The 26,076-nt window shown below is 36.3% G+C and overlaps 2 protein-coding genes across 2 annotated transcripts in view; both read right to left on the reverse strand.

Annotated features, from left to right (window-relative positions):
- The window catches only part of rab11fip1 (RAB11 family interacting protein 1 (class I)), a 17,111-nt gene extending 3,898 nt beyond the window's left edge, over positions 1 to 13,213 (reverse strand). Inside the window, exons 1-4 of the mRNA XM_015385094.1 lie at positions 12,733 to 13,213; positions 3,982 to 4,412; positions 2,766 to 3,903; positions 1,659 to 2,222 (exon numbers count right to left, since the gene is read on the reverse strand). Coding sequence (XP_015240580.1) covers positions 1,659 to 2,222; positions 2,766 to 3,903; positions 3,982 to 4,412; positions 12,733 to 13,082 — 2,483 coding nt within the window. The 5' untranslated portion in view covers positions 13,083 to 13,213. The remainder of the gene's footprint in view (positions 1 to 1,658; positions 2,223 to 2,765; positions 3,904 to 3,981; positions 4,413 to 12,732) is intronic.
- A 2,770-nt stretch (positions 13,214 to 15,983) lies between these two features.
- On the reverse strand, positions 15,984 to 23,266 carry LOC107091282 (glycerol-3-phosphate acyltransferase 4-like). The gene is made up of 11 exons (XM_015385110.1): positions 23,137 to 23,266; positions 22,735 to 23,029; positions 22,572 to 22,646; positions 22,395 to 22,484; positions 19,679 to 19,772; positions 19,472 to 19,587; positions 19,058 to 19,113; positions 17,860 to 17,945; positions 17,659 to 17,787; positions 16,570 to 16,649; positions 15,984 to 16,292 (listed from the first exon to the last, which is right to left on the reverse strand). Exons 1-11 carry the CDS (start codon positions 23,189 to 23,191, stop codon positions 16,142 to 16,144), a joined length of 1,227 nt encoding a protein of 408 aa, XP_015240596.1. The 5' UTR covers positions 23,192 to 23,266; the 3' UTR covers positions 15,984 to 16,141.
- Positions 23,267 to 26,076: the final 2,810 nt, after the last annotated feature.

A 26,076-nucleotide genomic window follows, 5' to 3' on the forward strand; every position in this document is an offset into this window, starting at 1 on the left:
GTTCTTGATCAACCAGTATAGGGTCTCTTAGATTAACCCCAGAATTTAAAACAAACAAAAAAAAATATCTCAAAGAGTTTGAATATATAAAACATCACTTAAAAAAATGGGAAAAAAACAATTTGGTTACAGATGCTGTTTGTAATAATTATCCAATCAGTCTTTAATAGATTTTATAGAAATATTTAAATGCTTTCTCAATAGTTTGAAAGTCCAGACCAGAACTAAAACGGGACAATATTTAAAAATGAATGTTATTTCATTAAATAGTCTTTAGCAAAATGTAACTTTAGAATGGGGGATGTGCAAATGCTGACCAAACTTTTTAGATCATAAATTTTGCAATTTACATCCATTTCAAGTCTGTTTTTATGTTGGTTTATCTCATGAAATATAAAATAAAGAGAAGTTTTCTTTAATGTGATACATGGAAAAACTTTCCAGTAGGAAACATACTCCTGCATGAACCAGAGAACAACTCTAAAGTCCTCAGATTCACTCCTGAAAGTCAGTGTAGATCAGACAAAGTATAAAGTCATTTCACTTCTACACAATACAATGAGGCAAGACTGTGCAATGAGCCTCATCCAGCCAGCAAACTTCTTCAAACCAACACATGAGCTCTAAGCCATGCAATTTTCATGTTGGTATCAGCTGCCTGTTGCATTTAGAGTCACAGTGTTGAGACGGTCATTTACAAAGAACTCACAGACTGGAGAAGATAACAGGAACATTTGATGCTATGTGAATATAAATGACCCCCAATATTTACATCAAGTATTCTAACTCTCATTTAGTACCTATTCTGCTGCTAAAGAGAAACTTTAAGTTAATTTAGATCTCCTTTTAAATAGACAATACACAACCTTAAATAATGAATACACTGAAAAATACTTTTATCAAATAGTTTTCTAAAAATTTTAATTTTCTATCCATTTAGTATATTCTTTTTCATTTATATCAGTTGGCGTACATTTCTAATTCAAGTAAAGTGGCTTGTCTTACTGCTGCAGCAGAGTGCCAGCGCTCGCAGACATTTAACAGACTGAGATGGAAAAACCAAATTCTCTGACAATGATAACTGTGCCTTTTTCATTTTCTACACTGCCAATCATTTAAACATCATATCCTGGAATATTTTCCCTTTAGGGATAAGGTAGTAACTAATGACTGCCAGAAATGTGCAATAGCAAAAACTTTCCTAAAAAAAAAAGTTCACTCTGTTAGAGAACTACTGTACTTGGTTCATTATATCACACTGGTGAATAAATCATTGTTAGAACCATAAATTAAAGGGAACATATCCACATACACTGGCTGTGGTAGGGCAAATATGTCTTTTTCTCTCTCCAGTTAGTTCTTATACCCTCTTTCTTTCTCACCACCCTATCCCTCTCCATGTCCGTTGTATACAATTTTACTCCCTATATAATCTACAAGTATTGTAGATTATATAGTGTTTAATCTACAAGTATTAAGCGAAACCATATGGCAACAGGTATAATGGTGTGTTTGTGAAAGCAAAGCTGTTGGGCTTTCATCTACCTTTCATCTAGACACCTTTTCCCAGAGCGATGTTGGCAAAACGGGACACAAAAAAAGAAAAAATAATAAAGCTTTTCATTGGTTAAATATCAGGCAAATATTGATCCACTAACCTTTGATCATCAGTTTTTTCTTTAGAAGAGATGTTTGTTTCCAAAGGAGGAGAAATGTTTTCATCAAATGGATTAGTGGAGGTGATTTCCACAGGAACTCTAAGTTTTAATTTTGTTCCACTTATCTCTTTGTCTTTTATTTTGCCTTCTTTTCCTTTTGTCAGATTCTCCTGCCTCCTTTCTTCTTCCCCCTTTTCCTTCTCATCCTTAAACCCTTTTCTCTCAATTTCCTCTGCTGTCTTTTTTTCCTCTTTTATTCTCTCTTCTTTCCCTCTCATTTCCCTTTCCATCCTCTCTTCCTCTCTCTGTATTTCTTTCTGGATCCTTTCCTCCTCCCTTTTTGCTTCCTCTTCAATATTTCTTCTCTCTTCTTCCTCCTTTCTCAGCTTTTGCTTGGCCAACCACTCTAGTTCCTCATGCCTTCTCCTCTCCTCTTCCTTCTCTCTACTCATTTTCTCTTTCTGGATCCTTTCTTTTTCCTCTCTCATTTCCTTTTCCATGCTCTCTTTCTTAGCCTTCTCTTCCTTTATCATTTTTTCTTTTTCAGTCCTTTCTTCCTCCTCCCTTTTAGCTCGCTCTTTTTCAACCTCTCTCCTTTCCTCTTCCTCCTCTATTTTCTTTTTCTCTTCCTCCTCCCTTCTCATTTTTTCTTTCTGAATCCTTTCTTCCTCTTTTCTTTTAGCTCGCTCTTTTTCAACCTCTCTTCTCTCCTCTTCCGCCTTTCTCAGATTTTCCTCATCTTGTCTTCTCCTGTCCTCTTTTTTCTTTCTCTCTTCCTCCTCTCTTCTCCTTTTTTCTTTCTGAATCCTTTCTTCCTCCTCTCTTTTAGCTTGCTGTTCTTCAGCTTCTCTCCTCTCCTCTTCCTCTCTTCTCATCTTTTCTTTCTGGATCCTTTCTTCCTCCTCTCTTTTAGCTTGCTGTTCTTCAGCTTCTCTCCTCTCCTCTTCCTCTCTTCTCATCTTTTCTTTCTGGATCCTTTCTTCCTCCTCTCTTTTAGCTTGCTGTTCTTCAGCTTCTCTCCTCTCCTCTTCTATTTTCTTTCTCTCTTCCTCTTCTCTTCTCATCTTTTCTTTCTGGATCCTTTCTTCCTCCTCTCTTTTAGCTTGCTCTTCTTCAGCTTTTATTCTTTCCTCTTCCCTTAGCTTTTCTTTGGCCAATCTCTCTAGTCTCCTCTTCTCTTCCTCCTCTCTTTGCATCTTCTCTTTCTGAATCCTTTCCTCCTCCTGCCGTTTAGCTTGCTCTTCAGCCCTTTTCCTCTCCTCCTCTCTTTGCATTTTTTGTTGATCTTCTCTCCTTTTCTGTTCCTGTTCTTTCATCTCGGCTAACTTTTCTTCATCATTCTTCCTTTTCATCTCTTCATTCCTAATCCTTTCACTTTCTGCTTTTCTGAATTTCTCTTCTCCGTCCATCCTTCCCCTTTCTTCTTGTTTCTTTTCTGCCATTAGCCCAGCATGGTCATTTTCTCTTCTAGCCGTTTCCTCCTGAATTCTTTTCTCTTCTTTCTTAAGCCTATCTTCTTCCTCTCTCTTTTTCTTTTCTTCTTGTTCTTTTTTCCACATCTCCTCAGCTCTCTCTTGTTCATGCTTGACTTTCTCCTCCATCCTCCTTTCTTCTTCCTCTTCCATCAGTCTCCTTTCTTCAGCTAACTTAAGTTCTTCTTCGTGCCTCTTCCTGTCCAACTCTTCCTTGATTTTTTCCTCTTCCTCTCTGCGCATCTTTTCTTCCTCATCAAATTTTCTCCTTTCTTGTTCTTCTAACCACCTTTTTTCTTCTTCAAGTCGTTGCATCTCTTCTTTCTTGACCCTGTTCTCTTCATCTTCTCTCAACTTTTCTGCAGTCAATCTATCCTGTTCTCCTTGTTGTTTCCTGATAGCCTCCTCTTCCTCTTCTTTTATTATATCCGTCTTCAGTTCGAACTTTTCTTCTTCCTCTTCTTCTCGTAAATCCTTAATATTTTCATCCTCCTCCTCTTCCTCCATCCAGGGGGAATACTCCCTCTGGGCTTTAAGGGAATCCACAGAGGGAGAAAAGTTTTCTGGGGCATCCTCTCTGGATTCATTTATTGAACTTGACTGGCTGAAGCTGGATCCAGTGCGTAACGGTCGAGACGGTGCCTCCTCGCAGTAAATATGGCTGCCGTTGATACATACATTGCTCTGCTCCTGCTTTTGTTGGCCTGAGGATGAATCTTTACTTTTAGAGTTACTGGAGTGTTTATGTATCTTGAACTTGAACTTCTTTTTCCCTGAAAACACACAAGGAAAGTTAACATGCATGCACTGACACAGAAAAGGGATTAAGGTATTAGATAAAAGCTGCTGACCCTCAGAGGAGTCCACGTTCAGCCCAGATGATTGACTGCCGCTCAAAGAGGAGTTCTTTCCCGGCAGGACGGACATGGATTGAGACATGTTCCTCTGAAGGTTGGATTTAGAAGAAAACAAAGACATCCTCTTGTGTTGCTTAGATTTTCCATCCTTGCCTGTTGCTCCCTCACCACCTCCACTAGTGTCATCTTCCTCGCTGTCAGTCAGAACCTGTGTAATGGACGGCACCACACCTGAGGAAGAGTCCGACTCCCTTTTCTTTCCACGCACTTTATCCTTAAACTTTCCCAGGCGGGAGCGGGATTTCCCTGCAGCGGAGAGGTCGAACATGCTGGCGGTCATGTTGTTCCTCATGAACTGGATGTCAACAAACACCTCTCCACGGTCTTTGTCTGGCTTACCAGTTTTATCCAGCAACTTAAACCATCTGAAACAGAGATTCTACATTAGGAATAAATCTTTAATGAGGAGGATGATGTTGTGTGTACAGATCATTCAGAAGAAATACTTATGTTTGTCTCTCATTAGCTACCTATAAATAAAAACATTCAATTTCAAAACTGTTTCCTGATCTAGTAAAATGCAAAAAAATACTATAATATTCTAATGGAGGTTATGAACCAAAATTGAACAAACTAAAATATGTCTTAACTGCTGTTTATATTATAAACATATTCATACCCCTCAAGTATTTCTGTAATATTATGCTACAATCACAAGCTTCATTGGGTTTTATTGGGATTGTATGTAGTAGGCTAACAAAAATGTCAAAAATGACACTTTCAATGACAATCTGCAAAACGAAGGTGACGATTCTCATGAAGTTGTAGATACTCATGGAGAGTATCTACAGCTAGGAAGGATCAAGTCTTAGTTGAATTGTAATCTGGCCTTTGACAGGGCCTTTCCACCTTGCTTTAATCTATTAAGACATTCAGTTCTAGGTATGACTTGTATGTTTATTGTCATCAAACCGAAAGGACCTCCATAAAATATAACACTTATTTGGTGCATTGTCACAATGGGCCGTTATGTTGTTCTGTCAGATGAGCTATGTAGCATTTTCTCTGCATACATAATGAGAATGCAGCAGTGCCAAAGAAAATGTGTTTTTATTTTTGTTTATTTAAAAAAGTTTTCAGATCAATCAATGACTTTCTAGACCAACATAAAATTATATTAAAACAAAAAAAACACCATGTGGATAATAAGGTACAACTGTTTCTCTTTTATGCACAACAAATTAATTGGCTTATGAAATCAAAGTTGGTTTTATTTTCAGTTTTTTGATCAAAGCCATTTCAGTATGAAGCAGCATCTTTTCTGTTTTCTGTTTTTTACCGGAAGGAATTGACCGTTTATCAAGTTCTGATGATCTGACATTACTGAGGAGAATTTATTAAATATGGAGAAATGCATTTGCTCTCATTTAGCATATTTTTTATTTAAAAAGGACTTCCATGATGCCTGCTTCAATTCTGTTCCAACTTACAGATTTAGATGGAAATGCCTAAGTGTTTGTGATACAAACACCCCTTCACCTTCGAGCCATTTGAACCTACTTAGCCATACTTGTCAACAAAACTTACAAGCAACATATCTCAAAATAACCCTGTCTATTTAACAAACCATGGTGAGGTAGGTGCAAGGTGCACCTACCTCACTATGTAGGTGCAAGATGGAAAGAATGCAAAAAGCAACCACCACTTGTTCTGTAAAAAGAAATGCATTATACTGTAGACCGCTAAATAAAAAGGGTTATCATTAACACAAAAAGTAGTTCATCTTTGCACTGATTATAAAACTGTGCTAAAAAACACCAACAGGTCTAAGATCACAGTTGTTTTTTTTACAAAGCAGAGAATGAAAAGATCCCAGTCAGCATAAAATAACTGCCCATCGGGCAAAAAGCTGAGGTCAGCTCGCCACTGAGAAAACGGCCTCGACTTAAATCTGGATTCCAAAGGAAATGAGGAAATCAGGAAGGGGGGTATGAGTAAATGCAGAAACATGCTGAGTTGTAGAAGCAGACTTTTCTTTTCCCTGCCAACGATTGTCTGAGCGGGTTTTCTGATTTTTATTCTTTAAATGGCATCCGGTATTTATTCCCTGAGTTGACAATGTTCCCAAGAAGCAACAGACTTAAAATCTCTCTGTGGGTTGCTCTCCTGTCATTGTCCTGTACAAGCTATGTTGCTGAGATTCACCCTCACCCTCCTCCTTCCTCAGGAATGCTTCAGATGTATGGCATAAACAACATTTAGGAGGGAACCCGCCTTTTCCTGGAATTTGATACTTGGTTCCTTGCACCTCAGCCTCCTTATTACTGATAAACTAGATGTAATCTGCACATGTCAAGCCTCAAGATTATAAATTTACAGTGGATTCTGCCTTGCTTACTGTTGAATAGATATGGCATTTGTCATGTAAAAAAAGAAAAATGGAAAAACATTCTTTGTTTAGATTTCAGGCCTGAAAAGTGATAATTATTGTCATTTGATTCATAGACAGATAAAAATCAGACTGATTATTTGTTTCCTCTTCAAAGGTTTCTTAGACATGCTGCTTAGTCTACACAGAATAGATGACCAAGATGGCCTTGGGCAACTGTTTAAGCTCAGAAAAGGTTAAATATTTACACAAATTCAATACATTCTGGTGCATTAATAACAAAAAGAAAGAAAAATCAATCCAAAGCACGCATTTGTTTTTAAATTTATTCAAATCTTAAATATAAAATAACAGAAAAACCCCAAAGAGATTTGAGCTTTCATCACTTTTTTCAAGCTGTACTGTTTAATAAGCTCAGACTAACAGAATGGATTTGTTGAGCAGATCTGGGGTTTCTCTAAGCAGCTGCACAGCAAGAAAGAAATTTGAATAATTGACACCCAGATGGCAGGAGAAGACCTTAAAGGAGAATAAGAAGACGTTATTTAACACATCTCACATTTGTTGTCATCTCTGAGATCAAGATTCAGTTGTTTTCTCACACTGACTTTGAGTTTCTTCAAACAAATGTCTAAACAGCCTCATGAATAATTTTTTAAACACTAGGTGTTAATTCAAGGTGCAGACCTGCGATTCCTACTTTGTGTTGAACTCTGAGCAGACCTTTTTATTACCAATCTCCACTGCTGATCTGTGATGTGCGCTATGCTCTTCTTATTAACTGAACATAGCCATATTCTGCCTGATTGAAAGTATATTTTGAGAACTCAGCAATGGAGCAGAGATAAAGCATGCAACAAAAGTAAGGAGGCCTTGTTCCTTGACAGATTCAAGTCCCAACATCCTCTCTCTCTCAGTCTCCCGTCAGCCTACTTTCAAAGAAAGGTCAATAGAGTCAAAAAAGTACCTTTTAAAAATAAAAACCTTTAAGTATGTATTGGACATACATTTCAAACCCATATTTTCCATTTACTGTATAAAGCACCAATGCACTATTTTAACTATGCAATGTTTTAATTAGCTGTCATCAGAACAATAATAGATTGAAAGGCCTTAAATCATAAATATATTTTCCAATAATAAACCTATTGAATATGATTATGTTAGTCTGCTCTTGACTCATTTCATTGGAAGAAATAAACAGATTTGGTCATAAAAAGTAAAGAACTTGCATGATTCATCCTTATTCATGCAGATGCTTTCTGATTTAATTATGGCATCTTGTTTGCCTAATATAATTTTCTCTTACATTGTTTTTGTTCTATTTGTGAGTAAACAAAAGTGTTCTTGGTATTTAGAATAACAAGACCATGTGATAGGAGGTATTATTTAGCTCATGTATGCAGTGGGGATATAACTAATGAATCCAAAAAAGACCTTAAAATTATGAAAAGAAAGAGGAAATATAATAATGATCTACAATTTCTTTTCAAATAAGAGTATTCCTAATAAATCGTATTCCACTGAATCATTTCTGACAGTCCTTAAAACAAAATGGAAAAAGTGTCGGTGTTCAGCAGTAGTGTATAATTTAATAAATATGTAACTAAACTCAAAACTAAAATACTATTTCTTATAAAGTTGGGATGGTGCATAAAACATTACTTTGGCACTTAACATAATCCTCAGACCTGTTCAAGTAGTTTATTTGTTTACCATTTACTATTACAACTAGGGATGTGGGAAAAAATCTGATCTGGCGATATAACGTGATCTTTCAGTTTTTAATATCAATTTTGAACGAAAAACAACATTTTGCACCGCCACTCTAACAGATAGTGCTGCGGAGCCCTTTTGCTGTGCGGCGCAGCGTCATATCTGTAGTTGAGGGAGTCACTGTTGAAGACGTGGACTCAAACCCCAAACATGGATACCAAAATAACTAAATTATCAATATCTTCATTATCTTCATTTATTTTGATAGCTGGAAAAAATATCACAATATATAGTGATATTGCAATATATTAATATCGTATTTTGACCCAAGTACCACGATACGCATCGTATCGCAACACCCATGCCAATACTCACCTCTAATTGCAACGTTTTAATTATTTTCTGTAGATTTATGTGCATTATGCTTTTTATTGGCTTGAGTCTTTGAAGATTTGAACTACTGAACACAAACAAGAAGGAAAACTTAAAAAAAAAATAATAAATCAAGATTCTTTTTGCATACAACTTTCATTTTCTTTTAAATACAACTTTAAATTAAAAATTAATTAAATACAACTTTAAAATTAAATACAACATTAATTTTCTTTAAATTACTCATCACCTGAAAATCTGACTTTTTCCATGTAAAAATAAAAACCAAGGCAAACGGCTACAGTTGCTAACGCTACATCCACATCAACAAACATAAACAGTAAAATTCTTCTGAAAAAGAAAATCATAAACTAATTTTAATCAAATTACAGAAGGACTGTGTAAAATGCATGCAGGTTAGGATTCCTTCAAGGTAAAAAAAAATGCACAAAAAGAATCAGTCCCTAAGGTCCACCTAAACCTCCACGATCAAACCAGAGGTAAAAATATAACTTCAGGACATAATTAAAAAGAGTTAGGTGTCCCTGAACTGCGTACACTTTACAGGCCCTGCAGGAACCGACGATACAGAGCCTGCAGAGCTCCATAACATTATGGCCATGAACAGTTCAGCAGGAAGACATCTCTCCCAAAGGACTGACTCAGTTTTGGGGATCAGAAAGGTGCTCCGAGTCCAGAAGGAATACAGGTCCCCTCAAGGGTCAGAAAGCTTTAAGAACAGATATCAGATCCTTATAAAACTAACTGTGCCAAGTCTACAATACCTTGTTCATTTTACCCACCTATATACAGAAGGGGTAAGTATTTTTTAGGGTCAGAACTTTAACAGTTCAATGAATAGAGAACTTCTCTTCTTAGCAGAACTGTTTTTTTGTTTGTTTTTTGTTAAACCAGTAAAGGATACCTGTAAATATACTGTTCTACTCTACAATCGGCTAAAAAAAAAAAAAAAACTACCCGACCTCAAGAATGGGAGATTAATTTAATAACCAGAATCACTTTTAAGGCTCAATTCATGATTCCAACATTTCTAAAAAGACTCAAACATAAAAAAAATAGACTTTGGTCCTTTCACTGATGTAAAAAGAAACATTGAATTGCATCATAAGACAATAATTGGAGCGTAATCTGATCCATGTTACAGGTCACAAAACCAGACACAGATGAGCAAAAATGAGAAGCAGCAAGTTCCTCCAGTGGAGTCAGAGGGGAAGTTGCTAAATCAATAGGGTGGAGCCCACAACACCCTGCAGGAGGTATCAAACTGCCCATTGCTCTTCAGCTGATCTTACATTTCATCGAGCTGGTAGAAAATGTGCCAGTATGCTGGACAGACAGAGCCAGAGGAAGATAACAAGACTCAACATTCTGCAGATCTCCATCGTACTTTCTCTGGACACATCCTTCCTGGGCTGCTGATAACACAATGACCCAGAATGACTCTGGTGGTTCTTATCACAGAGTGCAGCTGTTCATGGCAAAACAGCTGAATATGTAAAAATGTGGCAAGAAAAACCTCCAAGGACTAAACTGTCCCATTCAACCAAAAAAAAAAAAAAAAAAAAAAAAAAAAAAAACCCACAACAAAAAACTGAATAGTGAACTCTAAATAAAGATGTCTTCATTGTTTGGTCCATTTAATAGCCCATATATTTTACTTTAGGCTTTGAAGGATAGTTTTAAAATGATGCTAAAAAAATATATTTTTTTAGAAAAGTAGAATGTTGTGCGCAAATAATGCAGTCAAACAGATAGACACACTCCTGATGACCTTTAGATAACAGCCCCATAATAAGCTGAAGAGAAACCACATGCTTTTAGGAGCCATCAGTGGGATCTTGGCCCAATTCTGGCAGAGAGTTTTGACTGCTCTTGTTTTTAGATAAAGTAAAAACATTTCAAATTGGCTGGTTTCCTGGTTCAGACCTGGCTTTTAAAAACAGTCCAAACATTAGGGCTCCTCCAAACGTGGTCATTATGAACAACACTTCAATTTTAGTTGTACAAAACACAAAAAGTAACGTCTTTCATTTTGAGTGCATCTTTAAAACATAATATTTAGTTATTTAAGTTGCGTTAATGGCTCCATTTTTGAGGCCTCTTCAGTCACCATTGCTGCTGAACTCTTCCAGTGCTTTTTTGAAAGTCTTAAGAATATTCTACCAAATTACATCAGGTGTTCCCCTAAACATACATCCATAGGAGTGCATTAATTTGACTTAAACTGTGTACATTAACCAATGATAAGCTTATAAGCCATTACATCAAGCTCAAAGTTTCTCTGGTTGCTTAAAAGCGTCATAATTTTTGAGTTTCTAAACCTCTGAATTTGATAGAACAGTAACAGTAAAAAAAAAAAGAAAAAAAAGAGAAAAGGGGGAAAACATGATTATGCATCTTTCCTTGGGGAAAAAAATAAATTTAAACTACGGCAGTCAGGTTCAACTTTTTTAAATTAACCCAATTTGTATAGTGGATCTTTTCTTTATTGATCAAATCAAAGTTACAAAGTTCAAAATTAATAGCAATACAAGCTTAAGTTTCTATTTACCTACTGGTCAAAGTCCTGTGGCTTTAAAGATGGAAGCTGTAATGTTCTAAAGCCTTAGGAAGCTGAAATTAACTATGTGCCATTTTCACCAAGAGGAAACAGGCTGACATGTTACAGAGGACAGAGACTTTAAGTGATCAAAAGTATGAAAAATGGACTGATTTTAGCTTCTATATCACAATTCCATTATATACAGAAGCCTACGCCTGTGTTATTACTTATAGCTGTTCTTTTTTAAAATCAAAATACCAAGAGGAGAAAAGAAAGGGGGACAAAATGCATTATTTTGACATGATTCTTTTCCAAGTCACCATGACATGAATCTTTTCCTAACTTAATTTAATTACTGTATCTGGAGAGTTTCAACATTGGCAGACTGCAGCATCCCAGATATGTGAGGGAGTTGTTTCCGCAGCAGAACTCCAGTATACCTTCCTTATCATAGGGCTATAGTCCACATATGTAAAGACTTTTCTTACATTAACTGTTAACTTGAAAGACGAATTAATTCTTAAATCAAAATTTGTGAAACGAGCTGTGGGTGAAGCAAGACGCTCTGATTCTCTGCAGTTGAACTGTGAAACCCTGACCTCACTTGACTTTCACAGTTGCCATCAATGTTTGTTTTCTCATTGATAAAACAGTCAGGAATGCAAGGCCAAAGCTGGAGGGAAAGTCACCGAGCTCACAGAGAGAGATCAACACAGACAAGCTTTGTCTGAATTCACAGAAAAACAAACCTGCAAACGTCCCTGTTCTTGTGTCAAAACTATGAAACCCTCATTAAATTGAGGCTTTCATAGTTTTCCACAAGGCCCCCCATGTTTAAAAGAATGTTGAGTCTGTACAGATAGGACAGCGCTCTTAATCCAGCAAAATGTGACACTGTAGAGCAGGACATGCAAAAAAAAAAAAAAAGAACATCTTAAAAACTTGACTGTTTTCATTATTAGAAAGTGTGATATTAATGTGCGCACATTTGTACAATTGAATTAATTTCTATTATTTCTTATTACATTTCATACTATAAAATGTAATGGTGTGGAAGACTTTGGCGTAAAAATAAAAGATATATAAAATTTTACACCAGCTTTGGTAAATGCATTTCTTCATGAAGGCAAATGAGCTCAGTCAGAGTAAAAATTAATCTTTAAAACAACCCGCATTCATTTGTTTGAGTAAGTAATGCTGCTTGGCATCCTCCAAGGCTGCAACCAAGGGAACAAATCCTATAAACCTCAAGGGTGCCAGTGGGCCAGCCCACCTAAATGGGCCTGTGCAGTGATGCATGGCTGAGTTTTGCACTCTCAATGGGCTCAAAGGGTTCAGAAATCACAGAAGTCTCCTATGCAGATGGTCTAAAAACAAGCTTTAATAATCAAATGCTTTTAAATATGCTGCTGGGTAGTTTGTCTGCGAGATTATTGTGAATTTAAAAAGGATTATGTGAGTTTTGAGCTCTGAAACCACAAAGGTTCAGTATGATGGGCAGCAGAACCTAATAAACAGAAGTTACATCTCTGTGGGGAAGGTGAAACTCAGAGCAATTAGTTGATCCTGATATTTAGTTGTGAATAGACATTTCAGAAATTAAGGCTCAGAAGACCTAAAACTTCTAATATGATGTTGGTATATCTAATGATCATCAGTTTATTTATTAATTGGGTGTTTGTTTTTTACACTTCAGTGGACTTACTCTGTTTTGTTGCGGGTTTTGTCGTCACTGAGCTGCAGCAGGTCGATGACAGCCTGTCCCAGCAGCTTGTCAGGTCCCACCAGAGCCCGGTGCAGGACGTGGACGCGCAGCGTGCTGCGCTCCTTCCCTCCTCCTCCACCCTGAAGCGGCGGCAGGTCGAAGGTGGCCTCCTCCTTCCATGTCGGAGCTACTGTTTTCTCCACCACCGAGGTCTGGTACTTCTCCTTGCCCACTTGCATAAGCGCATACGCGTCATTTGTGCCTCCTTTCCCTTTAATCCTGAGACCTCTGGCTTGGAGCACCGTTACCTGAACGCTTGTGGGACACCACTGCTGATCCGCTAAGGACATGGTGGCAACACCTGCTGCTGGATCAGCGACCTTCAGGAGGAAAACACCAAAACAAAAGGCAACGGAGACACTTCACCATCCGGATCACCGCAAACTGAAGAGGACGGAAAAGTTTGCTGACGAGCGCAGCAGGAGTTAGAGCCAGCTGATTGGGCGTGGTCACATCAAGGTTTGGAGAAGCCACGCCCACTCTGAGCTGACAGGTGGGTGGATCGATGTTCATTATGAATTAACCACACACCTGACACCTGTCTGCAGCCGGTATACATTCAATCTAAAATACTTTCTACTGAAGCAAAGTGATGTTTGACAACCTTTAAGCAGAGGCGTAGCCAGACATTTTTATAAGAGTGGCCAGGTAATAACCAATGTACACTGAAGGGGTGCCGAAAGCGGATAGCCACCAGAACCTCACTGTCAATCTACACTGTTCCAACAGGATTATTAACAAGCAAAACATCCATATTTTGTAAATAAAGACAAACTATACTTTCCTACAGCCTTTGCTTACAAATAGACACATATATTTGAACACCCATAATTTCTAGATAAAAGATATAGTGGATAAAACTCTTTCAGTTTTGAGTTCTGGGCCATAAATCTTTTCTATTGTCATTACTTACCTACTTGTATCAAGAAACATTCTGCATAGAATTGATATTTACAAGTACTAATATCTACATAAATTGCTTATTTGCTAAGTTCTGTATTTATCATTTTTGACTTAGTATATTAATGTGCATAATTAACCACAAAAAACTAAAATGTTTTGAATATTCCACTTGAGATTAATAATGTTGCCACCATCTGTATTAGATGGGTGACCACAGGGGTGGCCAATGATTGGCTAAGGATGGCAATGGCCACCCCTGGCCCCCCATCTAGATCCGCCTCTGCCTTCAAGCAGGGATTTTTATCATAGTTAACAGAATTGAGACCTTGTAGTAGGGTGTTTGTAACAGTGTTGCCAGAACAAGCAAGATGAATTCAATCATAGGGGAGAACAGTGGCGTCAGATGTAGGAGTTTGCCCCTGAAATCGAAGAATTGACGGTTCAAGCCCCGGCTCCAAATTTCAGTGTTGTTGTGTCCTTGGGCAAGACACTTCACCTGCATTGTCTACTGATGGTGGTCAGAGGGCCCGGTGGCGTCAGTGTACGGCAGCTCCGCTTCTGTCAGTGAGCCCCTGGGCAGCTGTGGCTACAATGTAGCTTGCCACCATCTGTGTGTGTGTGTGTGTGAATGGATGACTGACTGAATGTAGTGTAAAGCGCTTTGGTCAAGTCTCTTGACTTGAAAAAGCGCTATATAAGTACAGGCCATTTACTATTCAATCAGCAGAAACAATATTATTATTAACACAAATGCAGCTCTGCTGCTCTTCTCATCTGTGGGGAACAGATGAGCAACGTCATAGCAGCACGCACATTACTGAAGGGTGTGTCGCTTTAGTTACGACCAGAGACAGGTAACTATATAATGCAATGATTATGGGTTGGTGGGTTTTTTTTGTTTGTTTTTTTTTGTATTCATAATACAATGGAATAATATATTGTGTTATATATATATATATATACCGTATATATATATATATATATATAGTATGTGTGTGTGTGTTAAATACTGTCTTTAATGTTGCTGCTATTTTCAAATATCAATTACTGTAAAAATGTGGTTATGTAGTTCTCCAGGTGCACAGTATTTATATTGTTAAAACACTTACAGTACAGTATTTTTTTATATATATATTTTAGCTCTTCACTATTATGTATTTTTATACACTCTTCTAAGACCCACATTTTTGTGAACATTTTTTCTATAATTTTTTTGCTGCTGTAACACCAAAATGTTCCCATTGTGCGACAAAAAAATTTATATTCTATTCTATTCTATTCTATTTTATCATATAATGATTGAAAGCCAATTATTAAAAAAATAAAGGTTGAGTTGTTTTTTCGAGTTGTTTTTTTTTTTTTTACTTTTCTGGAATACAAAAATAAAGACATTTTCACTGCAATGTTTTGAGAAGATTAACTTGCTACTCGATGTTTCACTTTTCGAACTGAGTTACAGAAATAGGGTAAAACTGATTAAAATTTTACTGCCTATTCCAGCTACATTTTCAACTGTAAGGGAAGCAGAATTGATAGAAAAGGAACCATACTTACCCACTTGTTAAAAATAATGAATGGAGAACCTGATCTCTCAGTGAACAACATGTCAAACCTTGACATGTAAATTAATGATTTTCTTTTTCTATCTTGACATGAATTCTTTGAATTACAACATCTCTTTGCCTTAAGGGGGGGCACAGGCTCCATGGTTTTAATGAGCAGTTTCAATGGGGTTCAGACTAGTTCCTGTATCTCTAACTATTACATTGTGCCAGTTTGGTATGTCCACAACTGATTTTCTGCCTCTTTTGTATAGAGGTGGCCTTCTGAAACTCAAATGACTACATACTGTATACCCATAGTTAATTCATATAGAGTGAGATACTGTTTTATGTAAAACACTGACTCCTGCTGTAAGAGTGAGGTAAAGGACATATTTTTTTAAAATCAGAATATTATAGACTATAAATATAACCTTAAATAGTAATTCAGCAACAAGCAAATGTGTGTTTCATCTTAGTCACCATAACATGCAAAGAGCAGCAATAATTAAAGCTGCAGACAAACAGAGCATTGAGCCAATTAGCAAACTGATTACACATGCAGGAAACACTGTATATGTTATATAATAATGCCTGCTGTGCCTGCATCTGGGAAATTAGCAAACTACTGTGTTTTCAGAGAGTCATTTCTTTAATGAAATAGTAATTAATGGTATTATGATTAATCACCTAAGCGATAAAAAACAGATCTTCAAGACTGTATTTAGTTAACATTTTCTGACTTGCACAAGCTTACAAAAAACATTTTCAAATAAAAAACATCTTATTATAAAATGCAAACTCGATTCTTTACTAATGCATTTCACACCATATGTTGCATTGTTGAACAGGACATAAGAGCCTGTAGTGATGATGGACATACAGGTCTTTATTACAACTGAAAATCATTTGTCTTTGTCGCCCTCTGGACATCCACCTTCTGTATGTTTGCACCGGTTCTGATCCTCATGTCCCCCCATAAGTATTTTGCTGTAAAGTTGCTGTTCTTCTTCTTTAAAAGCATCTTTCACTTTGGTTCGTTTCAGTCCTGCATCCCTGGAGGAGCAAATGTAAACAAAGACGAGACTGTCATACATAGAGTCAGTCTTAGTGGTAATATTTTCAGCAAACCCAGGAGAAACAATAATAAATGTGGTCTTTGATTTAGCTCCAGCATGTAATACTTAATTATGATTATGAAATCTAAAACCTCAATAAATTAGTTTGTGAACTGGGCCCTATGTTCAGCAGGATATTTAGTTTGAACTCATGAAAATCTAAAACTAAAATGAAGAAATAGTCAAAATAGTATTTCAGTACCACATTGACTCACCATATGAGGTCCACTAACCCTGCCTGGGCAGCAATGGCAGCCTTTACTCGATTGGCAAATTGCACTGCATCCTCTCCTTCCTATAAATGGGATAAAAAAAAAAAGGTTTTTAAAAATATCCAACGAATTCTGGAACTGTTTCTTCCCCACCGTCATTAGAATGCTAAATGGGTTATAAAATAAAATAAAAAGAAAAAAAATAAAATATTTATTTTATTTTTTTTTTTAATTATTAAAAAAAATAAAATAGTCCAGAGAGCTGTATTTAACGGAATTTCTTTTTGTTTACACTTGTGTTTACAAAATGACAAAATAAAATCTGTCTAAGTCTAAAAAGAAAACAGATAAGGCTAAAATGGCTAAATGTTTTATTATATATGTTTTAATATAACTAACTGGTCATTGTATTGATAACATAGTCCTGTGTGCTCACTTTTAGCTCCTCAAGGACATAAAACTTTGCTGTGTTTTCAATGATATTACAGAAAAAAAAACATTTACAATCCGTTTGGGTGTGTTTTTTTCTTTAGCACATTATATAAAAGCTTACAGTGATGTAATTGGCGTTAGTGTTAGCTAAAGGGGAATTGCAAAAATGTGTGCCAGAATCTTTATTGTCATGATGAAACCATAATGAATATTTTTGTCAACATGCTTGGCTCCAGAATACACATAGAAAATACAGAGAAAATAAAAAACACTTTGGGGAGAAACAAGCATCTTTAAAAGTCTTTAAAAAGTTGACATTCATGCATATTGTTGTAACTTTTATATTCTAAAATGTATCTGACATTTAATTTGTGGCGACATTGGGGTCTGAGGGCCTGGTAGTGCCTGTTTTCGGCAGCCTTGCTTATGTCAGTGTGCCCCTGGGCAGCTGTTGCTACAAAGTAGCTTGCCACCATTAGTGTGTGAATGACAAAATGCCGTGTAAATTACTTTGCAGTCACCGAACTTAAAAAGCGGCCATTCCCGTACAGCGCTTTTACTAAAATATTTACAGTAACATTAAAGGTTTACAGCTTGCTGTATGTTACTGATGTACATTGTTTACATTTCCCCTGCTATTGTGGAATTGTAAGAGCTTACCTTTCTCCTCATTGGTGGTAGATACCAAACGCTACAAACGATGGCCCAGCTGCTCATCATTCTGACCAGGTATCCCACTAAACCAAATTTGCTGCTGTCCCAAAAAGCATCTCCAAAGTGAGGATCATACTGAAAGAAAAAATAAAAACCTTGCTCCTTCTGGCCTAACTACAAGAAAAATAAGTGCAGAAGAGACCTTACCTTAATGGCAGCAGGATAGATGGTGCAGCCGATTTCAAAGCTGCCCTTCCTGAACATCATCACTGATGTGTTGTTGACACAACTGCCTGTAAATGAAATAATCTGAAGATTTGTGAGGAAAGTATTTCTCATGCCTTCTCTTTTAAAACACTTTTTAGCACTTTTTACGGGAATGTTTTGTGATTTTTCAAAACTTTCAAAACATTTTAAAGTATCACAGTAACCGCTACATTGCTGTGCATTTTAGTTAATATTTTGCACGGACACGACAAAAGTTTAAACAACATAATGAAACCACAATAAACTTTAGTAGGTAAAACCTAATTACACAAAAAGGGTGCTATGTTTTTTCTGTTGATGCAAGGCCTAATAGATCCATGATTTTATATATTCTTAACCAACCATCTGAATGTTTCAGCTTATGTAGTGATTTGACGGCAAATTTTACATTTTTCTAATCTGTTCATGTCCAGTTTTGGTAAGTATGCATGCTCAGTTTACAATTAGCAGACAGCTGTGAAATCTGGCATGGTCTGCTGCCACAGCTGTCTGCGGTCTGCTGCCCATCTGCTTCAAGGTTTTCAACATGTTTTTTTGTAAGGCTACTGTTGGTTTTTAGATTGTTTTTACTCTTTGAGCTATTTTTTGGGAACCTTTGGAAATTTTTTGTAGTAAAATTTCCAACATATTAACAGTACCGGTTCAAAATCACTTTAATACACTTTTTTTTAACAAGCATTTACAAAAAGCTTAGTATTTAGGTTACAGGTGACTGTGCTCTAAAATGAAAATAAAATGAGAAAACATTAGCTTGCTTATGGCTCTGACAGGCAGACTTTATGTCTTCTACTTGTGAACCTCATTTCTTTCACATTACATGTTTGCACAACCAAATAACCCGTAGTTTGCATAATGTTTGCTCTGAAGAAAAAACATCAGTGTAAAAGAAGATTATTTCATCATCGTGCATTAAGATTATGTGCACAATTATTATTTTATGCAGGTGGGAGGTTACTTTTATTATAAAAACCTTTTATATTAAATTGTGTTGCAAAACTCTTTATTTTGCAAAGAGATTTGCAAGCCTATGTATTCTATTTCTTTTTGTGTTAATGTATCAAAAAGAAATATAAATAAAAAAATATCAAGCTATTCTGATTATAGGTCTCGCTAGCTAGGTAACAGGGTTCATGCGCACCTTCAGGGAAGATAAGGATGGGATGTTTGTTTTCATCTGCAATGTGATCCCTGAGTCTGAAACATAAGACAAGGAGAAAAAAAAACAAAGAAAAACTTCAAAAAATACATAATTAGTGAAGTGAAGGAAAAGTTGTTTTATTTCCTACAAAACACCTTTTATTGTGGGATAATTTTTAATAATGAAATCTTAGGGGATATGAAGTGACTCTAGATTCTTTAACATTACATGCTGGGTAAAAGATTGTTCTTAATAACACATCATTAAAAGATATTCCTTATTAGTAAAAGATGTGTTCAGATGTCATTCTTTTCCCTTACAGTTTTTTATCTAAAAATAGAAATGAAATACATTTATTTGAAATTAGTTTCTGCTAAAGTTAAGGGACACTTTATACTAACCCTGCAATGTTACCTTTGGGCCACTAGGTGTCTGTCTTTGACTTCAGCTCGTTCAAACCATATATGAGAAGAGGAGGTCACCATGGCTCTTTGGATCATTCCCAGTAAGCCTCCATGTAACTGACCAACCTGAAAGATAACTTCACTTTGACTTCCTCTCATCCTTTAAATGTATTTTACTCATAACATGCAGACTTTCTACATACTTAAAATTCCATACCAAAGAGTAGCAAAGGTCATTGGCCAGGATAATCCCATCTATTGGTGTTGTGTGATTGGCCACACAGATGCCATCATTCTTTGGTTTGTTTTCTCTGCAGGTAAACAGAACATAGACAGAGAAATTATCTTGATGGCTGTGCTAAGTAGAATTTGACAAGGGATCAAATAGGTTAAGACGCAAGAACAAGCGTTCTGTGCAGCGTTTGCAGCTAAACTCAATAATAATAATAAGTTCAAATGAAATACATATAATCAACAATTTTGGATGAAACTCTTAAAATATGGTATGAGGTACTTAAAAAATACAAATCAGAAGGAGATAGTGAACTCTTAATGTGGCCCTCTCAGTCAAAGAGATTTAAACCAAAAGACTCGGATAGCACATTTATAGATTGGAGGAGAATGGGGATAACGGCTATCTGCACACTAGTAGAAGGAAAAACATTTAAAACATTCAATAAAATCAGAAGAGAATTTTAACTGAATAACAGAGATTTTTTTCAGATACCTACAGCTAAGACACTTATATACCAATGAGGTTGAGAAAGAATTATCACTGGAAGGAAATGAGTTGATTCAGCTCTTTGTAGAACCAAACCCCCAAAAAAGTTGTATCTAAACTATATAAAAGCTTACAAAAACGAAATGGAAATAACTCGTTATATATAAAGTCCAAATGGGAAGCAGAGTTCAAAGTGAAACTGTCAAAGAGTGACTGGCTTTCAATGTGCAAAACACGACAGTCCTCCACAAGTTCTAGAGGTTGGAGGGAATTTGGATGGAAAAATTTAATACGCTACTTCATAACACCTCAATTACGAAATCAATTATTCCATACTCAACAACAATGTTGGAGGCAATGTGGACAGATGAATGCCAGTCACTCTCATATATTTTGCAATGTACAAAAATACAAACCTACAGTACTGGGATCAAGTTGTTAAGGCTACAGAAGAAATAATAGGATACAAGATACCCAAGGACCCACGAATAATATATTTGGGCTGGCTGGAGAGTGAAGGGATACACCGGAAAGACATCTATCTTCTCAAAATCTTGATAGTGGCAGCTAAAAAGGCGATTACCAGAAAATGGTTTAAAAGTGACCCTCCACACCTGACGCAATGGATTTTAATAGTAGAGGAAATCTTCACAATGGAGGAAATGACCTACCACCTGAGGATCAAGTACAAATACCTGAAACAACAGTGGAGGAAATGGTTTGATTGCACAAATCGGAAAGGACTTATCCTCAATAAGACTGGAACGAAAGATAAACCTTTTTAAGACTTGTGTGACCCCCACATTCACTAAACTCAGACTCTGTTATACCTTTGCTGTATTTTTATCGTCCTTCGCTGTTCATATTCTTCTTTTGTTTGTTTTAATGCAAAACTGAAAAATACTAAATAAAAAAAAAAATACATATAATCATTTTCCACTTTTTGAAATAAAAAAGGATCCAACCTTTCATGTCTTAAATTAAGATTATCAGAACTGTTTCTTTTTTTCTAAATGCTGAAAGGATGGGATATTATTCTTTTTAAAGATTATTTTTTTTTTATATTTTCTAATTCAACATTTTAAAATACAATTTCTTACATTATAGTTTTGCTGTAATTTTGCCCATATTTACTTGACAGAAGTAATGTGACCAAATCAGGTTTGTAAGCCACATTGTTTATCCATGATGGGTCTGACAACAACATTTGATGATGTTGACACCTCAATTTTCTGGTCTTTGGCAGATTTTTTAAATGTATTAGAAATAATTTTCAATCTAATTTCATGAGATGCTGCTTTAGCAATTTTTAAGTATGTAAAATGGATTTGTACAGGGTACCAGCAGCACAAATCCACCCTATTCTGTAAAGTTTGCAGAATGTTATACTTTTCACAAACTTGTACTGTATTTTCTTTCATCTGAATCAGGGTTAACCAGCCTTTTAAGGCCTTAGAGCTACTTCATGGGTGCTGCGCCATAGAAAGGGCTAGTATGAATAGAGGAACCAGAGTTCATCTAAACTTCATAGTAAGCAGCATGATAAACATAATTTCATTATTACTTTTACTTCCTAAATGTCTTTTAGATGTTTTCATTTTGAAACCTCTATAAATGAAAGTGTGATTAAAAAAAGAAGGGCAACAGAATAGATAAAAATTCAGACTTAGCCCACTGGTGATTTGTGAGGTTATCAAGGAGATGCTGAGGGCGCCCCATGTGGTCCCTGAGGGCCAGTTGGTGTCCGCAGGCACCATGTTGGTGACTCCTGCTCTAAATTAAACAATGCTTATTGTGATCAAACATTTCAATTGTAGTTTAATCAGACAAAAGAAAACGAAACAAGAATTAAGATATTTTTCCCTGAATGTATTTACAGACCTTTAATGTTGCTTTTCATGATGCTTTTGTACTAACTGTTTCCATTCTGAGAGCCTCATAAGTTCTTTTCAGATAACGACGCACTCTAAAAAAATGGCACTGTGGTAGGTAATTGTTACCCTGTGTAGATTAGAGAAAAATTAAAATAAGCTAAAACATCTAAACACAGTATACAGTAGGTATGAAAAGTCAACCAGAATGAATTTGCACTCAGGCCTATGTTGAGCATTGATGTCCCTGTTACTAAAAATGAAATGTTTCTATTTCCAACTCTATATAGCATTAATGCTTTGCAGAATGATGTGATGGGGAATGATATCCCATCTCATACCTGTTGTGATAGGTGATGATTCCAGTCAGAGATCCAACACATAGACGATAACCCATCCAATGCACCTTATCACTGAGGTAGCTTCTTAACCTGGTATCATACAGGAATGAAGGCACAACCTTTGCTAAGATTACTTATATGCAAGTTGAAACTTAAGCAGGACCGATGGAGACTCACTTTGTTTTGGGTAGGAATCCTACCATGGTGCTTAAAACAATGAACAGAGAAATCCCTGTCACTGCTACAGTTACCCTAAAAAAAAGTACATTCAAACAAATGGATTATGTAAGACATAACCTCGCTCCGCAAAAAATGAATAAAAAATAATTACTGCTCTGACCTGAAAGGCAGTAGAACACCATAGCGGATTAAAACTCCAAGAACCCACAAGGCTAAGAGTTTTAGACTTAGGTAACGGAAGTTGCGGTTGCTCCTTTTTAGCAAGTTCCAGCTTTCCAGCTCCTGGGCTGAGAAGCACTTGGTCACGTCATCGTCCACAATGCTCTCCAAGGCTTTTCGACAGAAGAAGAAGACATCAGAGAGTTCAAACCTTGGCTCCAAACTCAGAAGAGTACTTTGCTGAAGGTCCTCAAATTCCTGTTGCAGAGTTGAACCTGGTGTTTTGGCTATAATGCCTTTGGGTAGAGAAATACATTTTATATTTTATGATGAAAAATACATAAAATACATGATTTACTTGTAATTTGTACTGCCAAAAAACACTGAAATGTCAATATCTCACCCCTGGTATAGTGTTTGTAGAGTTGCTGATTCTTCTCTTTAGCACTCAGCTCCATTTGTAAGGTTGCCCACTAAAAGTCAATAAAACAGATCGCTGTCAGGCTTTGCTAAACAACCTATATAGGTCATCAGAATAGAATCAGAGTCAGAGACTGAAGGAGAGAATGTGCAGCAGAGAGCAACTGTATAAAAAACAACCCACCCCCCATGAAATTAGACAACATATGTCTGAAGCACAGCTATGTTCACAGGAGGAGAGCATGTGCTCTGCAGATTATTACGGGCCAATTTTAGCTCCAAACGTTCACTATCCAGCTTAAACATTGGAAAAGTAGGTCATAAACTTAGAAGAGGAGGGTTCAGCATCAGATAAGAAGGGAGATATTTACAGAGCCACGCTGGAGTTGTGCTAAGAAACAGGAACATTTATTATCTGACTGTAGATACCTGAGATTATAGAAGGTGCAACATTCCAATCCATCAACCACTAATAGATTACAAAAGAATCAAGCCTTACTGTTATCTTCTGTCTTTTGCTGATCTGTGAATTTATGTTTTGAATTTGACCTAAGCTACACAGCAATTAGCTATTTTATATTATATGTTGTGAATGTTTGAAAGTTTATCAACATTGATTATTAAATGGATGGAAACTTTTTGATCTCTTTTCTATTGTTTTATGCATAACTTGAAATAGTCATGCCAGATGTTTTCTTAATGGCTGATGTGAGGTTAAGTAGATACATTTAGACGTAGATCATTGTGTATTTTTTTGACTCCATGTTTAATTGGGACTTTGTATGGGCTACAGGTCCAGATTATGTCCAAAGAAATTAATCCAGTTTTAACCTAATTAAATGTGTTTCTTGTGATATGAGCCCACTATAATAAGAAACTGTTCCCAACTGCTGTCTAAAGCACTTTGACCTCTATGCCCACTTAAACAGTGTTTGGTTCCTGTCTCTTCTGGTAGATTTTCAGCCTTAATTCAAGGTTAGAGGAAATTAGCTGAAACAGTTTCCCAATAATAACTTTAAATCTTCTAAGTAGCTGGCAGTGAAGACTCTTTAAGTTTTCCAAAAGTAACATTTTATTACACATTTGTTCAGTTTTGCACTCGGTAAAATATTCCAGGTCACACTATGTTGGGTATGGGTATATGCAGATAAACCGCTGGATAAAAAGCCTGATCAAGAAGGCTTGAGATATCTGGTGGTCTGAGATATCTAAACCAACTCTAATGGGTCCTGAGGCTGTGAGCTTTCTCTGCCTGAGGAAGCTGTTCCAAAGAAAAAAAACAAAAATCCTTTAATCTTGATATAATGCATCATATTTACCTCCTATCTTAATTAAGGATTTATGTTTCACAACCAGTTAATTTATAAAAACTGTCTTTTTCAGCTGAACAATTTAGGAGCTAAATATTATTAGATAAAACAAATTATCTTAAAAGATGAAACAATTATAATTTATTTTTACTTTGCTATATATAGATAATCTTTATAAAATACTCTCCGGACAAACCACAGTATTAGCTCTAACTCCTAACTCATCAGTGTGGTATGTGTCTCACTGAGATGGTTTTATATTCACAGCTGGGAAAAGGCTGATACCAGTGAGCTTCAGAATAATATTAGCTATGATCAGAATAATATTGGCTGAATGCATTCCAAGATCAGATCGAAATGTGTCATGCAATATTCTGAAGGAGTGGAAATGCACCATGTGGATGTGTGGTGCACATGTGCACTGATCAGATTGTTAGTCGGCACAAACCATCATTCTCAGTCAGATCACTTCTTCTCATTTGATCAGAATATTCAAACTGGCATGTTTACAACATATTATAGTCCAGCTGGCTAATTATCACTTATGTGCATGTAGCCATAGCTATTGTTGATTGCCCCTCTTAGGTTAGGTCCACCTGACTGCAGTCAGTGTTTTAGTTGACTGTAATGAATTAGTTTTTTTCTGTGGGTAGAATGCTGGTTTGTTAGATCTCTCAGCTGCTTCTTCAGACAGAGTTTATCCTGACCTGATACTCCAAATCACTATATCATTCTTCAGTTTATGAACTAACATTCAAACCGGAGAGACTCTGAGAATACTTTGAATTGTCTATGTTGTATGCACTGAAGTTGTGGTAACTTTTGGCTTTATTTATAAAGCTTCATTTCCATTCTAGACATTGAAATCTGAATGTTTCTTAAGGGCTACAAGTCTGAACCCAACAAATGAGGAATAACTGGTTAAATTTATAATGTATGATCATTTCTCACTCTAATATATCATAAATCCATCAAACTCACCTTAAATATGCTCAAAAGTGTCCTCGTGTAATATTGATGAATACCAAAAGAGACTCCAAGTATATGAGGCAAAAATAAAAAGCCAAATAGAAGAGTCAACCACACATTGATATGTAGGCCAAGATATCTGAAGAGCAGGTCAACAGGCAGCATGAACCAAGCCATGTGTTTCACTGCAGAAGAAGAAAAGGGGTATGAGGTGGTGGCCTTCAGCTTTAACAAAAGCTGCTTGCTCTGTTTAACGCTCATACTGTAGAGGCGGCTGAGCCATACAGCAAGAGTTAAACATGTGGATCTGGCTAAAGGAAGAACAAAATGATCACCCAGAAAAAACATAAAACAGTTAACTAAGGTATGCAAAGTCATTGTAAAATGAGTAATCGATTAAATCATCTCTGAAAGTTTTAAACTTATACCGTAACTTAATAGCCTTTTTAAAATGAGGTTTAGGCTCACAGCAAAAAAAACAAAACAAAAAAAACCCATTAAAGTCTCATTATATTTTCCGCCATTTTAGTATAATTTTGCTTCTTTATATTAGATCCATGCATAGCGAAACTAGTCTTAAAAATACAGAGTTTTGATTCAGACCCCCCCACCCCCACCCCCCTCTCTAATTTACATTTATTCAT

This window comes from Cyprinodon variegatus, unplaced genomic scaffold (genome assembly GCF_000732505.1).
Source record: "Cyprinodon variegatus isolate N-32 unplaced genomic scaffold, C_variegatus-1.0 Scaffold331, whole genome shotgun sequence".
Lineage (NCBI taxonomy): Eukaryota > Metazoa > Chordata > Actinopteri > Cyprinodontiformes > Cyprinodontidae > Cyprinodon > Cyprinodon variegatus.

Coding starts and splice junctions, on each gene's coding strand:
- LOC107091282 (XM_015385110.1), bottom strand. CDS start 23,191: ATGGAGCTGAGTGCTAAAGAGAAGAATCAGCAACTCTACAAACACTAT. Junction 23,030..23,136: donor CTACAAACACTATACCAGGG/GTGAGATATTGA, acceptor CTCTACCCAAAG/GCATTATAGCCAAAACACCA. Junction 16,650..17,658: donor TACCACCAATGAGGAGAAAG/GTAAGCTCTTAC, acceptor TCCCATTTATAG/GAAGGAGAGGATGCAGTGCA.